The following is a 12,665-nucleotide window of genomic DNA, read 5'->3' on the forward strand; positions in this document are numbered from 1 at the left end:
CAATCCAAAAATGAAATTTAAGAAATAATTCCAGGGTGCCTGGGTGGCTTAGTCGGTTAATCAGCTCAGGTCATGATCTCGCGGTCTGTGAGTTCAAGCTCCGCATCGGGCTCTGTGCTGACAGCTCAGGGCCTGGAGCCTGTTTCGGATTCTGTGTCTCCCTCTCTCTCTGACCCTTCCCCGTTCATGCTCTGTCTCTCTCTGTCTCAAAAAAAAAAAAATGTTAAAAAAAATTTTTTTTTTTAAAGAAATAATTCCATTTACAATAGGGCGATGAAAATATTCTGGAATTAGTTTGTGATGGTTGTACAATTCTGTGAATGTATTAAACTGTGCATGTTAAGAGGGTGAATTTTATGGAATACAAATTACATCTCAATTAAAAAAATATATGGAGGAAGGACTTGTATCCAGAATATGTTAAGAACTCTTGTAAGTCAATAATTAAAACAAAAACCACACAGTGGGCATAAAATTTGTATAGGCACTTTTCATAGGAATGATATGTGTGAAAGAGAGGCGCCTGGGTGGTTCAGTTGGTTAAGCATCTGACATCGGCTCAGGTCATGATCTCACAGTTCAAGCCCTGCTTCAGGCTCTGTGCTGACAGCATGGATCCTGGAGCCCACTGTGAGTTCTTTGTCTCTCTCTCTTCTGCCTCTCCCTCCCACCCTTTCTCCATTCCTTTCTCTTTCTCTCTCTCTCCTCCCCCCTCCCCAAAATAAGTAAACATTAAAAATTTTTTAATACATATAAAAGACCTACAAGTAAGTAAAAAGGTGTTCGCCATATTGTTGATGAGAAGAGTACAAATTAATGTTACAAGTGTTGGTAAGGATTTGGAGTATCTGCAGCTCTCACTCATTGCTGGTGGGAATACAAAATGTTATAATCAAATTTGAAAAAAATGTGGCAGTTTCTTTAAAAAGCTGAGCGTGGACTTACTATGTTTGGACACTCAAACAATTCTCCTATCCTGAGTATCTACCAAAAGAAATGAGAACATATATTCACATAAAGACTTTTACATAAATGTTTATAACAGCTTGATTTGTGTAGTCAAAAACTGAAACAAGCCAGAATTCATCAGCTAGTGAATACATCAACAAAATGTGGTAATATCCATGCAGTGGAATACTACTCAGCAGTAAAAAGGAATGGGCTGCTGATAGAATAACATGAATGAATCTCAAAATATTTTGCTAACTGAAAGAGGCCAGGCACAAAAGATTTTCTCTATCTATCTATCTACACACACACACACACACACACACACATACACATACACATACACACACACACATATACATATACACACACACTGTTTGAGCCTATCTATATGAAAAAATTTTTTAAAGCCAAAACTATAATGACAGCAGGCAGGATTAGTGGTTTCTTGGGGCCAGGAGTAATGCTGGAATTGAAGGCATACAGGCACAAGGAAACTTGGAGGGGATGGAATTGTTCCAAAGTTTTATTGTAGTAGTGGTTACTTGGCTACACTTGCCAGAATTCATCAAAATACACTTAAAGTGGATGAATTTTATGGTATATAAACTACACCTCAATAAAGTTGTTTTTTAAGATGCCTTGTGTAGCTATGTAAATGGGGGATTTGCAGCCTCATTTCTAGAGATTTTAAACATTAACATCTTTTTCAGCCTGTGTATCATTTTGCTTTTTTATCTTTATTTTTCTTTGTTGTACATTTTAGAATTTTGTGCTTAATCTACATAATGAGTTCAGTTTTACAAACAGATGTGTGTTGAATGTCTACTATGTGCCAAGCGCTGGAGGTACACAGCCCCTATCCCCAGGGACTACTCCCACAGTCTTATAGGAAATGCTGATTCATTTTTAAATTAATTAATTAATAGAAAATATAAACATGAGAAGTGTTTACAAGGTATGGAAGGATTAACTTCATCTGAATGGAGCTGAGTAACCTAAGTTGTCATTAAGTTTGGTCGGGAAAGGATTCCCAGGTGACCTGGAATTTGGAGGATGATAGGAACTGATCCAGTGGACAGGGGAAAGTAAACATTTGAGTCTCCTAAATGGTCTTTTAGTTAGAGAAGGATTGGAGGGTGTATTTTGGTGTTTATAAGACTAACAAATTCTTTTCAAAATCAGGATATGTGTCCTTGGCTCACTGAATTCTTTGGTTCTTTTATTACAGAGTAGAGCTTCAGCTTAGCTGGCACTTAGATCTCTCAAGCTTTTAAAAACTCCACCCTCTTTTAAAAACTGACCTTGTTGGGGTGCCTGGGTGGCTCATTTGGTTGAGCGTTCAACTTCAGCTCAGGTCATGATCTCCTGGCTTGTGAGTTTGAGCCCTGCATCGGCTTCTGTGCTGACAGCTCAGATTCTCTGTCTCCCTCTCGCCCTCTGTCCCTCCTCCACTCACTCACTATCTCTCTCTCTCTCTCTCTCTCTCTCAAAGATAAATCAACATTTAAAAACTTTTTAAATAAAAGAGTAAATAAAAACTGTTTTACACTCATTCAGGGTCCAGGCAAATTATTTTGCACTATGTCTCGTGCATTCCATGTTTTTACTGTTCATCCACACTGACAGCCTGTGTGTTTTTAATCAAAAGCCACTTTCCCTTTGCCCTAAAAACATTTGCTCTCACAGAGTAGCTAGGTTCTATAGACTGTATTCATCAGAAATGTGGCAACACTATTTAAAAAATACATAGAAGACACAGATGGTATGGCAGTTTAAGATTTGAATTTCAAAGAGAAATACCGGGGATATTTGAATATAAAAGCTAGAAACCTATTCTCTCTCCTTTGCTCCTCCTACTCCCTTCGTTTTTCTTTAGTTGAATGTTAAGAAAATTTTCTTACTGTCCGAAAGCAGTTGATAAGGATGACACTTAAAATATCTTTAATGAGAAATGAATGTTCTTGATGAAATGTCTTGAGAATTTCCTGTTTCATGTCTAAAAGGAAGAAGAAGAATTTTCAGTTCTTTCCAGCTGCCTGGGACTTCTGCCAACGTTTTACCAAACAGAACATCCATTCATCAGTGCCTCCTGTCTGGATTGGCCAGTTCCAGCATTTGATATTATATCTCAGTGGTGTTTTGAGATAAATTCATTTACTGAAAGACATGCGGAACAAGGAAAGGTATGTAAAAACAATAATGAATAATTAAAAATTTCAGGTTATCTGTTCTTGGCAGCATTTGTTAATAAACTGATGTTGAAAAAATGGCTTTGCTTATATAATGAGTATAAAAGCAGAAATATTTCAGTGAACAAACCTAAGTTATTAATATATTACTTTTAGTTTGTTTTAGGTCATCAAATTTTTATTGAATGCATTAAATTATGATAGTACTAGACTTGGAAGATACAAAGCAATTTTAAGATAGGCAAGGAACTTGTAAGCTTACTGGAAAGAGAACTGTCACCTAAAAGTCAAAGGTCTGGACTAGCAGATTTAAAAGGCCTCATTTTAACTTTACAATTTGCCTTTGCTGCCAGCTTGGCTGGTAAAAAATTTTGTTTTGGAGATAAGGTAATTGGAAAGATAGAGTGGGGGCAGTGGGAGGTGGCTGTGAATGCCTTGGTTTGGTGCTCAGACTTTCTTCTATAGGTAGAACTACAGTTTTTGAGAACTGGAATTAGTGTATTAGGGAGGTAATTTGGGAGGTTTTTTTAGTAGGTAAATTGAAGGAGACAGGAAAGTCAGGGATTGTTTAGGTGGTGAAGAAAATCTGGTTTTATAGTAGAAATTAGATAGTAGAAAATCTGGCATAGTAGAAATTAGAATGTAACCAATGCAAGAGACATTTTAGAAAAACTATATAGGGCTTGATGACCAGATGTACTTGACTTTAAGACCTTGGAACTCAAATCATCGGAAGAGTAGTAGCTAGGAGACATAGATCTGATAGAAACGTGGTCTTGCTTAAAGCACCATTGATGCTGCCCCATTGGCCAGAGGAAGATAGGAAGTCTTTGCATGACATTCAAGAATTTTCACCATCTTGCTTGCCTTTCTAACCTCATTCTATATCACTTCCCTGCTACCACCTTGCTCAGACCACAGAAGAATGTTTCTTAAGTGTGCTGTATATTTTTAAACATCTGTGTTATTGCTTATTGCTGTTGCTCTTATCTAAAGCAGTTTTCCTACCCTTCTCATGTTGAATTAATCACCCATTAAGGTTTTGCTAAGATACACATACGTCTTCTATAAAGCTTTTTCTGATAACCCATCTTCCTCTTCAGTTCTAATCCCCTCTCTCTGTTGTGCTGTATGACAGTACTTTTGCCATGGTCACTAACAGTTGCCATATTTATCACTTATGTTTGTTTAATATGTCTGAATGGGGGCTCCAAAAGCAAAAATTGTTCCTTATTTATCCTTGAATTCCTAGCTCTTAGAAAGTACCTGATACAGACTAGTCACCTAATAAATATTTGTGGAACAGTTAACTTGTAGGATGATATCATTGGTAGAAATAGAACTGATGAAAGAAGGGCTACGTTTCAGGGAAAATGAGAATTTTAACATCAAGGGACAGAAAATGAGTATTTTAGAGGGAGGTGTCAGACTAGACTTAATTTTTAAAACACTGGGTGAATAATAAAGGCAAGGTAAGCATAAATAAAAAATATCTCTGCTTTTGTTCATTTTGTTTTTTGTGGAAATCCTCAAGGAGATAATATGCTCTTTTTTTAAAAAGGAAAGAGAATTTCTTGAACCTTGTATATTATGTGTAAAAATTTTGTCCTATGTAGTAATTTATTTGTAGATTATAGCTAGAATCTGAAGTTACATATTGATGTCTCAAAACCTATAAGGAATGACTAGGGGTAAGAGATGGGTATAATTGTAGAACCAGGACAGGAGAAAGTGATAAGTGTACTTAAAATTTTTTGTCTTCATAGGAGTCATGAGTTAAGCAATAGATAAAAATTCACTCATTTGACTGCATAATAGCAAGCTTACATGTTGGATATATGATTATTGGTATGGATATTGATGGATAGTAAGAATTTATCATCTAGGGCCACCTGGGTGGCTCAGTCAGTTAGACATCCAGCTCTTGATCTCAGCTCAGGTTTTGATCTCAGGGTCATGAGTTTGAGCCCTGTGTTGGGCTCCATGCTGAGCATGGAGCCTACTTAAAAAAAAACAAAACAAAACAAAAAAAAAACAAGCATCATTTAAAAATAATTAATCTTTTTTGTAAAATTGAGTGCTAATGATTTTAGAGCCAGAATAGTAGTCATTTATTTATTTCTACTTAAATTGAATTTTTACCAGTTATTTGAATGTACTTATATCTGACCTGCATCCCTGTGCTTGTTCCTATTCCATTCTGTTCTGTCTCTAATCCTTACCCTGACCCAGATCAACCAGATTTTCTTTACCTGGAATTTTAAGTTTGAACAAGATAAACAGTGATTGGAACTGAATAGTCTAACAAAACTACCCTTGAAAGATAGCCTGAATTACTACTTCTAATTTTTTTATACCAGCCAAGATTCTTTGGTTATAGGCAGACAGTTTGATTGCAACAGTTTTGGGACATGGCAGGTGGGGGGTGGGGGGGGTGGAAGATCTCTAACTTCGAAACATACTGCTGCTAATTGTATAGCAATATTTCAGTTCCTCCTGATAGTCAAGGTCGGTCCCTCCAGATAATGCTTTAAGCCATTCCTTTCTTCTCCTAGTAATGTGGGGAACCTAAAATGGCCAGATGACATTTAGTTTCTAATTTGGTAGAAATATTATTATATCCTCTGATGGAGGATAGTACACAGCTTCCTTAGGATGGTCCTAAAATCACACAGGAATTCAGAATAGCAGGGAAACAGAAATAAAAAACTGAATTCTTAGGTGTAATCATGAGAGACGCCAAAACCACTTTGTACTCCCTGGTTTCCAGATTGGTGCATTTCATCTGTGAGAAAATGATCACCCATATATACTGGTTGCTGGTTTAGGCTGTATACCTCATTCTGTAGGAGCGTATACCCCATTTGATAGTTATTTTCTTCCAGCTGGTGCCATCTAAAAATTGATCAGCAAAGTAAGTTCATCATTTAAAGATCAGCAGTTTTTTCAGATTTTCGAATATATGTTAGAATCAGTTAATTCCATAGACATCTACCTATTGGCCTTATATCTCTGTTTGAAGAGAATTCTTTAAGACCATGTGGTGTGAGCTACTGAGTAATTTACAACCTAATCTAGATAAGTATCAAGTTCAGTGAGGACAAATGGCTATTCCTTCCACTGATGGAAAAGTGTAATATAATCAACCCATTACAAAATATGCAATCTTTGCAGTGTGGGATTGGACACTGAATACAGGCAAATAGCATATTGTAAGCCCATATGTTGTCCTTATTCTTGCCTCCATGGCTACTTTATCCATGAACTTATTGATAAGTGCCAAGCTGGCTGCTTAAGTACTGCTTTGATTTAGATGGATTATGGCTGTAGGTAATGTGAAGTGATCACCATATGAATTGCCTGCCTTCTATACAGTTTCTTGAGATAATAGATTCGTACTACATTTTATTTATTTTAAGTGTTAATGGAGAGGCATCTAGAAAAAAATTAGTGCTGTTACCAGTATTTTTGTACAACTGCAAATAACGAATAAAGTATAGTATGCAGGGAAATTTAATTTGGCAGGTTTTTTCGTACTTAGAGCAGAAAATTTTTGAAAAGAGTTGTAAGCCCCAGCACTTATGGATACAAAAGGCCTTAACAGCTTGTGGTGTGAGTAGATTTTACATCTTCTAAGAAGGAGATTCTAGATTATACAGTATCGAGGTAGAAATAATAAGTTACAACTATGACCTTACCTTAAAAAAAAAAAAGCCAATAAATTGTTTATCTGAGAAAGATCAAAACTTGGGTTTTAAAAATGTTTAACTTTTTAAAATGTTGCATTAAGCCTATTTAAAAACAAGTACATCGGGGCGCCTGGGTGGCTCAGTCGGTTAAGCGGCCGACTTCGGCCCAGGTCATGATCTTGCGGTCCGTGAGTTCGAGCCCCTCGTTGGGCTCTGTGCTGACAGCTCAGAGCCTGGAGCCTGTTTCAGATTCTGTGTCTCCCTCTCTCTGACCCTCCCCCGTTCATGCTTTGTCTCTCTCTGTCTCAAAAATAAATAAACGTTAAACAAAAATTAAAAAAAATAAAAACAAGTACATCTAGATATATTTTCCATGCTTTCTCAGCTATGTTGAATATTTTTCTTGTACAGTATTAACAGGTTTCAATGTGCTTAATCTAAAAACTGACATCATATTGTAATTGGAAACTACATATGAAAGTAGAGATTGGTAATTGTTGAAGCACTGTTTTAGTCATTTGTAAAATGAAAATGAGAAGAGTTTTAACAAAGAAGATATACCACAGGCATACAGAGGCTTTTTCTTTAATAAAAAAAAAAAAAGCCTTTAAGTCAGAAAGAAAAATACCATATGATTTCACTCATATGTGGAAATTGAGAAACAAAACAGATGAACATAGGGGAAGAGGAAAAAGAAGAGAGACAGAGAGGGAAGCAAACAATGAGAGACCCTTAACTATAGAGAACAAACTGAGGCTTGATGGAGAGAAGTGGGTGGGGGACGGGCTAAATGGGTGATGGGTATTAAGAAGGGCACTTGTTGTGATGATCACTGTATATTTTATATGTAAGTGATGAATCATTAAATTCTCCTGAAACCAATATTACCCTATATATTAACTAATCAGAATTTAAGTAAAAACTTGAAACAAAAAACAAAACAAGCCTGTAAAAAATAAGTACAGTATTTTGAAAAAAAATTTTTTTTGTTAGTGACTTAAATACAAAGGACTAATGAGTATTTTTGGATATTTTAGGCCTTGCTTATCCAAGAGTCAAGATGGAAATTACCACACCTGCTCCAGTTGCCTGAGAATTATAACACCATTTTTCAGTACTACCACAGAAAGACCTGTAGTGTCTGCACCAAAGTTCCTAAAGATCCTGCTGTTTGCCTTGTTTGTGGTACTTTTGTATGCCTGAAAGGACTTTGCTGCAAGCAACAGAGTTACTGTGAATGTGTATTGGTAAGTAATAGTAAATAATATACAATTTATGAAAACTGAAATCTGTCACATGGAAATGTATATGTGGTGAAGCCAACTCTTCATATTTAACTACTCTTTGAATTAAATGCACAGTACGCAAGGATTTCATTTTTGTTCCTTTGTTTGTTCTTTTTAATCTGGTAGAAAGGTTAAAAAAATTCAAGTGAGTAATACTTTTCTTTTTTTTTTTTTTAGTAATACTTTTCTTAAGTACAATTCCAGTTCCTCTCCCTACTCCCATTGCCCTTTAATGGCTCATGCTCTTAAATGATGGACAATGAAACAACAGTCCTGCCTGCTGTTGTGGATGCTAGCCTCAGAGTTAGATTTAAGTTGGCTCTTAATTGCTTTCCCATATAATCCTTACCCAAATTCCTCCTAATGTATTATTAATCAAGTGTTAAGAATGAAATTATAAGTTTAACTTAGATGAAATCTTATTAAAAATTTAAGTAGGGGCACCTGGTGGCTTAGTAGATTATGCATCTGACTTCAGTTCAGGTCATGATGTCACCATTCGTGAGCCCTGCCTCAGGCTCCTGTGCTGACAGTGCAGAACCTGCTTGGGATTCTCTCTCCCTTTCTCTCTGCCCCTCCCCTGTATGCTCGCTCGCTCTCTCTCTCTCTCTCTCTCAAAATGGATCAGTGAACTTTTTAAAAAATTAAGAAATATTTCAGTATTATTTAGAAGAGAAGATTAAGGCATTCTTTATTTTCTTATAAGGTCCATTTGATCATGAAGATCATTAATATATTTTTAATTTTTTAGCATTCTCAGAACTGTGGTGCTGGAACAGGGATTTTCCTTTTAATCAATGCATCAGTGATTATCATCATTCGAGGCCACCGCTTCTGCCTGTGGGGTTCTGTGTATTTGGATGCTCACGGAGAAGAAGATCGGGATCTTAGGTTAGATGCACATGGATATATTTAAATGTTTTATTGAGGTTTGATCAGTAAGAACAATGTACCATTCCTGGCTTTGTAATTGTAATAACAAATATGTTTTCTATCAAGAAATTCTGACAGTCATTACTTTAGAGCTATTTCTAGTTTTTGAGATACTTTCCACGTCCATATGCTCAGGAAATAGGAAATAAACGAGATTACTATATGAGATTTTTACCATAAAGAATCTATTTTTTAATAATGTGTGTGAAATCTTCACTGTATTATATTACTTTTAATGCCTTTTTTTCCCTTTTTATTCTAGGCGAGGCAAGCCTCTCTACATTTGTAAAGAAAGATACAAAGTTCTTGAGCAGCAGTGGATTTCTCATACTTTTGATCACATCAATAAAAGATGGGGTCCACATTACAATGGGCTGTGATTCACCACCTCAGCATTGCATTATATCATTTTCATTAAGAATTTATCAACAATAAGCTTTACCTTAGTTTTGGGGATTAACGCTTTTGCTGAGAGAGAAAAAGAAAACATATATTATGAAGCCTTTCCAAAATTAGGTGCTTGGTAATGACATTAATGGTATAATAAACTTTTTTTTAAGTATCTGGAGAACATAACAAATAAGTTAAATCATTCTTTAATGGTCCTTTTTTTTTTTAAGTCCACAATTAATAATAAGCACAACTTGTTGACAAAATCATTTAAAAATGATTCTCCCAGCAATGCATATCAGCTATTCATTGATACTTAGAGTGGGTGTGATTTATTTAAAGTTTTACTGCTTCTTTATATCTGTGTGTTTTAATTTGCATCTGCTAAACACAGTGCATCTTTTCCCTCTGCCATTCTTGTGTTGATTTGAGATTTTTGCTGTATGTAACTAGAAAAAAAAATGTAAAACATGATTTATGTGAAATACTGTATAGTAAAAGTTGGTCTAATAGTAGGACTTTAAAATTTTTTCTTATTGTGAGGAATCTGTTAAAAGTTTAAGGCTTTGCTGAAAACTTAATTCATTCTCAGGAATTTCATAAATATTCTCCCCAGGTATATAATTGAAATAGTTGTAAAATAAGTAGATAGCTGCTGTTAATATAATACAGTACATTTTGGGGGACATATGTGTGGTTGGGGAGGGAGTCATTAAAAATCAAAATTTGCCATTTCAGTTGGATGAATTACTTGAGGTATTAACAAATAGATTTTGGTGTAAAATCGAAAGTTTTAAGAGCATACACATGGCAGATTTTGATTTTGTGCATGCCCCCCTTTTATTACCAACCAAGTTTTTGTTTAAATGATTGAATTGGAAATGCTCAGACTTACCCACAAATGAAGCTTAGTTTTGGAACTTCCCTGTCATCTCGAGAGGTTCATCTATATTGTATTTGTGCGGCGTAATCACTGCTATTTCTGCTTGGTTTCCCAAAAGGAAAAGAAGAGGCTCAGTGGTGATGACCCTCATGAATGAGCCGCATCTGCATTCTTCTTAGAAGCTGCTGCGAAAAGCAATTTATGTTTGTCGGGGTTTTAATCAGTAAGAATGGGAATGATTGAGCTAAAACCCACTCTATAAATAGAGAAGGAAGATTACAGAAAAGCATGTTATATATTGCTAACAAGATTTTTCTTCCAAATTATTTAGTAATTTGATGACTATTTAATATATAGTGCTATCAAGCAGTTCCTGGTACTTCGAACTTCCATGGCTTGTTATATAAAATTACATTTTTACATGTAAAAAACTAAAAAGCATCTAATGATAAAATACAAAAATAAAGTCAGATCTATGTTCTAAAAATTATCAAATGACATGACATTACAGAATGTGAAAATGGACATTAAACGATGGTCTTGCATTAAAATAGAGCAGAACAGTACATGTTCAAATGTGTTCAAAATGTCAAAAAATGACCTATAGCTCTACAATAAAATACATGGAAATAGCTTGCTATTTTTATATACATTTCCAAAATATTAAGATAACTTTCTGAAAGATGAGACTGATTCTGTTTAACTAAATAGTTGTCCTTTCCAACACATTGCTACTTTTTTAAATACTGTATCATAAGTTCAGCCTGTCATATTTTTTGCATCGGTCATTATGAATACCAGACCATTTGTAAGTGTGGTTGAAGAGCAAAATGCTAATTTAAATCTCTAGTAAATACTGTTACAGGATTCATGAACTTGAATAATTCTACAGTTTGAAACTCTGATGCTATATATACATGGTATAATGTATTCTGACTTTGATTACTACATATTTAAAATGGAATGTTTTATGGTTGTGCATATGGATGTGAAGTGAAAATATTAGCCTTAACATTAAAATTTGGGTATTTGATAGTGTTTATTTTGATATTGGTGAATTAGTCACCAGTAAATTTTTAAAAAGCACTTGGTTGAAAATTGTACTTGAATTACATACATGCATGCTGCTAAACTAGAACTTTAATTTTTTCCCCCATAACTTTTATAAGTCCCATTTATAAACCCACTTTTAAAAATAACAGGTCCAAGCTAGAGTGATGTGTGTATATTATTCAAAAAAAAAAAAATGTACTGGTGTGATATCTTGTATGAATGATCATTTAAATACAGTACATTACTGTAGAGGCTAAATCAATCTTTATAATTAAGCAGAGATTACAAAACTAGGAATAATCAACATTGTAAGATATGTTAATAAAAACCTACTGTCATTTGGTTTGTGAAAGGTCCTTAAAATGTTTAATTCTTACATGTTTTTTCTTTTTTTCAAAGGTATTGACAATAATATATATAAGTGAGCATAGTGGAAAAGATCAAAGCATAACATAACTAATAGTTGCTTTAAGGTAGGGTTAAATATAAAGGGTTTGCTTTGCCTTAATACCTTTTGTTTACATAGGTAGTTCCTGTTTCTTCTGTCCTTGTCTTAAAATGAATACAAAGCTCTTGGTATAAGTGTGTGTGTTTTTGGAAGTAGGAGAGAAGGAAGTGGATATGCAGATCTGAGGAACACTGTGTGGTCCTTGCTGCTTTCTGAAAATTCCAGCTACACTTCAGAAATCTGAAGTGCTTTATGAGAGTGTTTATTTTGAGTGATCCATGGTTGTTCTGGAATTGACGGTGTTCACCCCTCCCCCTCCCACCCTGCAGTTTACCAGGCAGTTATCAACTAGGAATCCATTTGTATTCACACATCTTTTTTTCTGTTTTATGTATTTGGATATTTACTGATTTGATTTCTGTGACTTGGAAAAGATGCTGATTTGAAAACACTTGAAGACTTAGAGGTGACAGCAGCATAAGAGGATATACAACACAAGAGTCTATCCCATCTCCGGAATTGTAATGGCTGACTCTCAAGTTCCTGTTGTTGGCTTATCTTTAAGGGCATGTTAAACAACAACAAAACACATCACAACAGGGTTTTAAGCTCTAGAATCAAATCACCAAGATGAGATAGATACATTTACTGGGGGTTATGTATGACATGTGATGGTTGGTGGGAGAGCAGAAGACTTGTGACTGTCTCGGTCCCATTTATAGCACATCGTTCTTTTCCTTTATGATCTGGCTGGATGAGCTGGAGTGGGCAGAAGGATGGCAACAGGATCACTTCTTAAGTTGTGACCCTTCAAGCTCCCTTGATAATGAGGCATATGAAATA

General features: G+C 35.2%; 1 protein-coding gene across 4 annotated transcripts in view; it reads left to right on the forward strand.

Moving 5' to 3' along the window:
* The window catches only part of UBR3 (ubiquitin protein ligase E3 component n-recognin 3), a 241,062-nt gene extending 229,336 nt beyond the window's left edge, over positions 1-11,726 (forward strand). For all 4 annotated transcript variants that reach the window (XM_043577004.1, XM_043577005.1, XM_043577006.1 and 1 more), the window contains 4 exons: positions 2,955-3,134; positions 7,867-8,076; positions 8,867-9,006; positions 9,311-11,726. In XM_043577004.1, coding sequence (XP_043432939.1) covers positions 2,955-3,134; positions 7,867-8,076; positions 8,867-9,006; positions 9,311-9,428 — 648 coding nt within the window. In that variant the 3' untranslated portion in view covers positions 9,429-11,726. The remainder of the gene's footprint in view (positions 1-2,954; positions 3,135-7,866; positions 8,077-8,866; positions 9,007-9,310) is intronic.
* Positions 11,727-12,665: the final 939 nt, after the last annotated feature.

The sequence above is a fragment of the Prionailurus bengalensis genome, chromosome C1 (genome assembly GCF_016509475.1).
Source record: "Prionailurus bengalensis isolate Pbe53 chromosome C1, Fcat_Pben_1.1_paternal_pri, whole genome shotgun sequence".
Taxonomy (NCBI): Eukaryota; Metazoa; Chordata; class Mammalia; order Carnivora; family Felidae; genus Prionailurus; species Prionailurus bengalensis.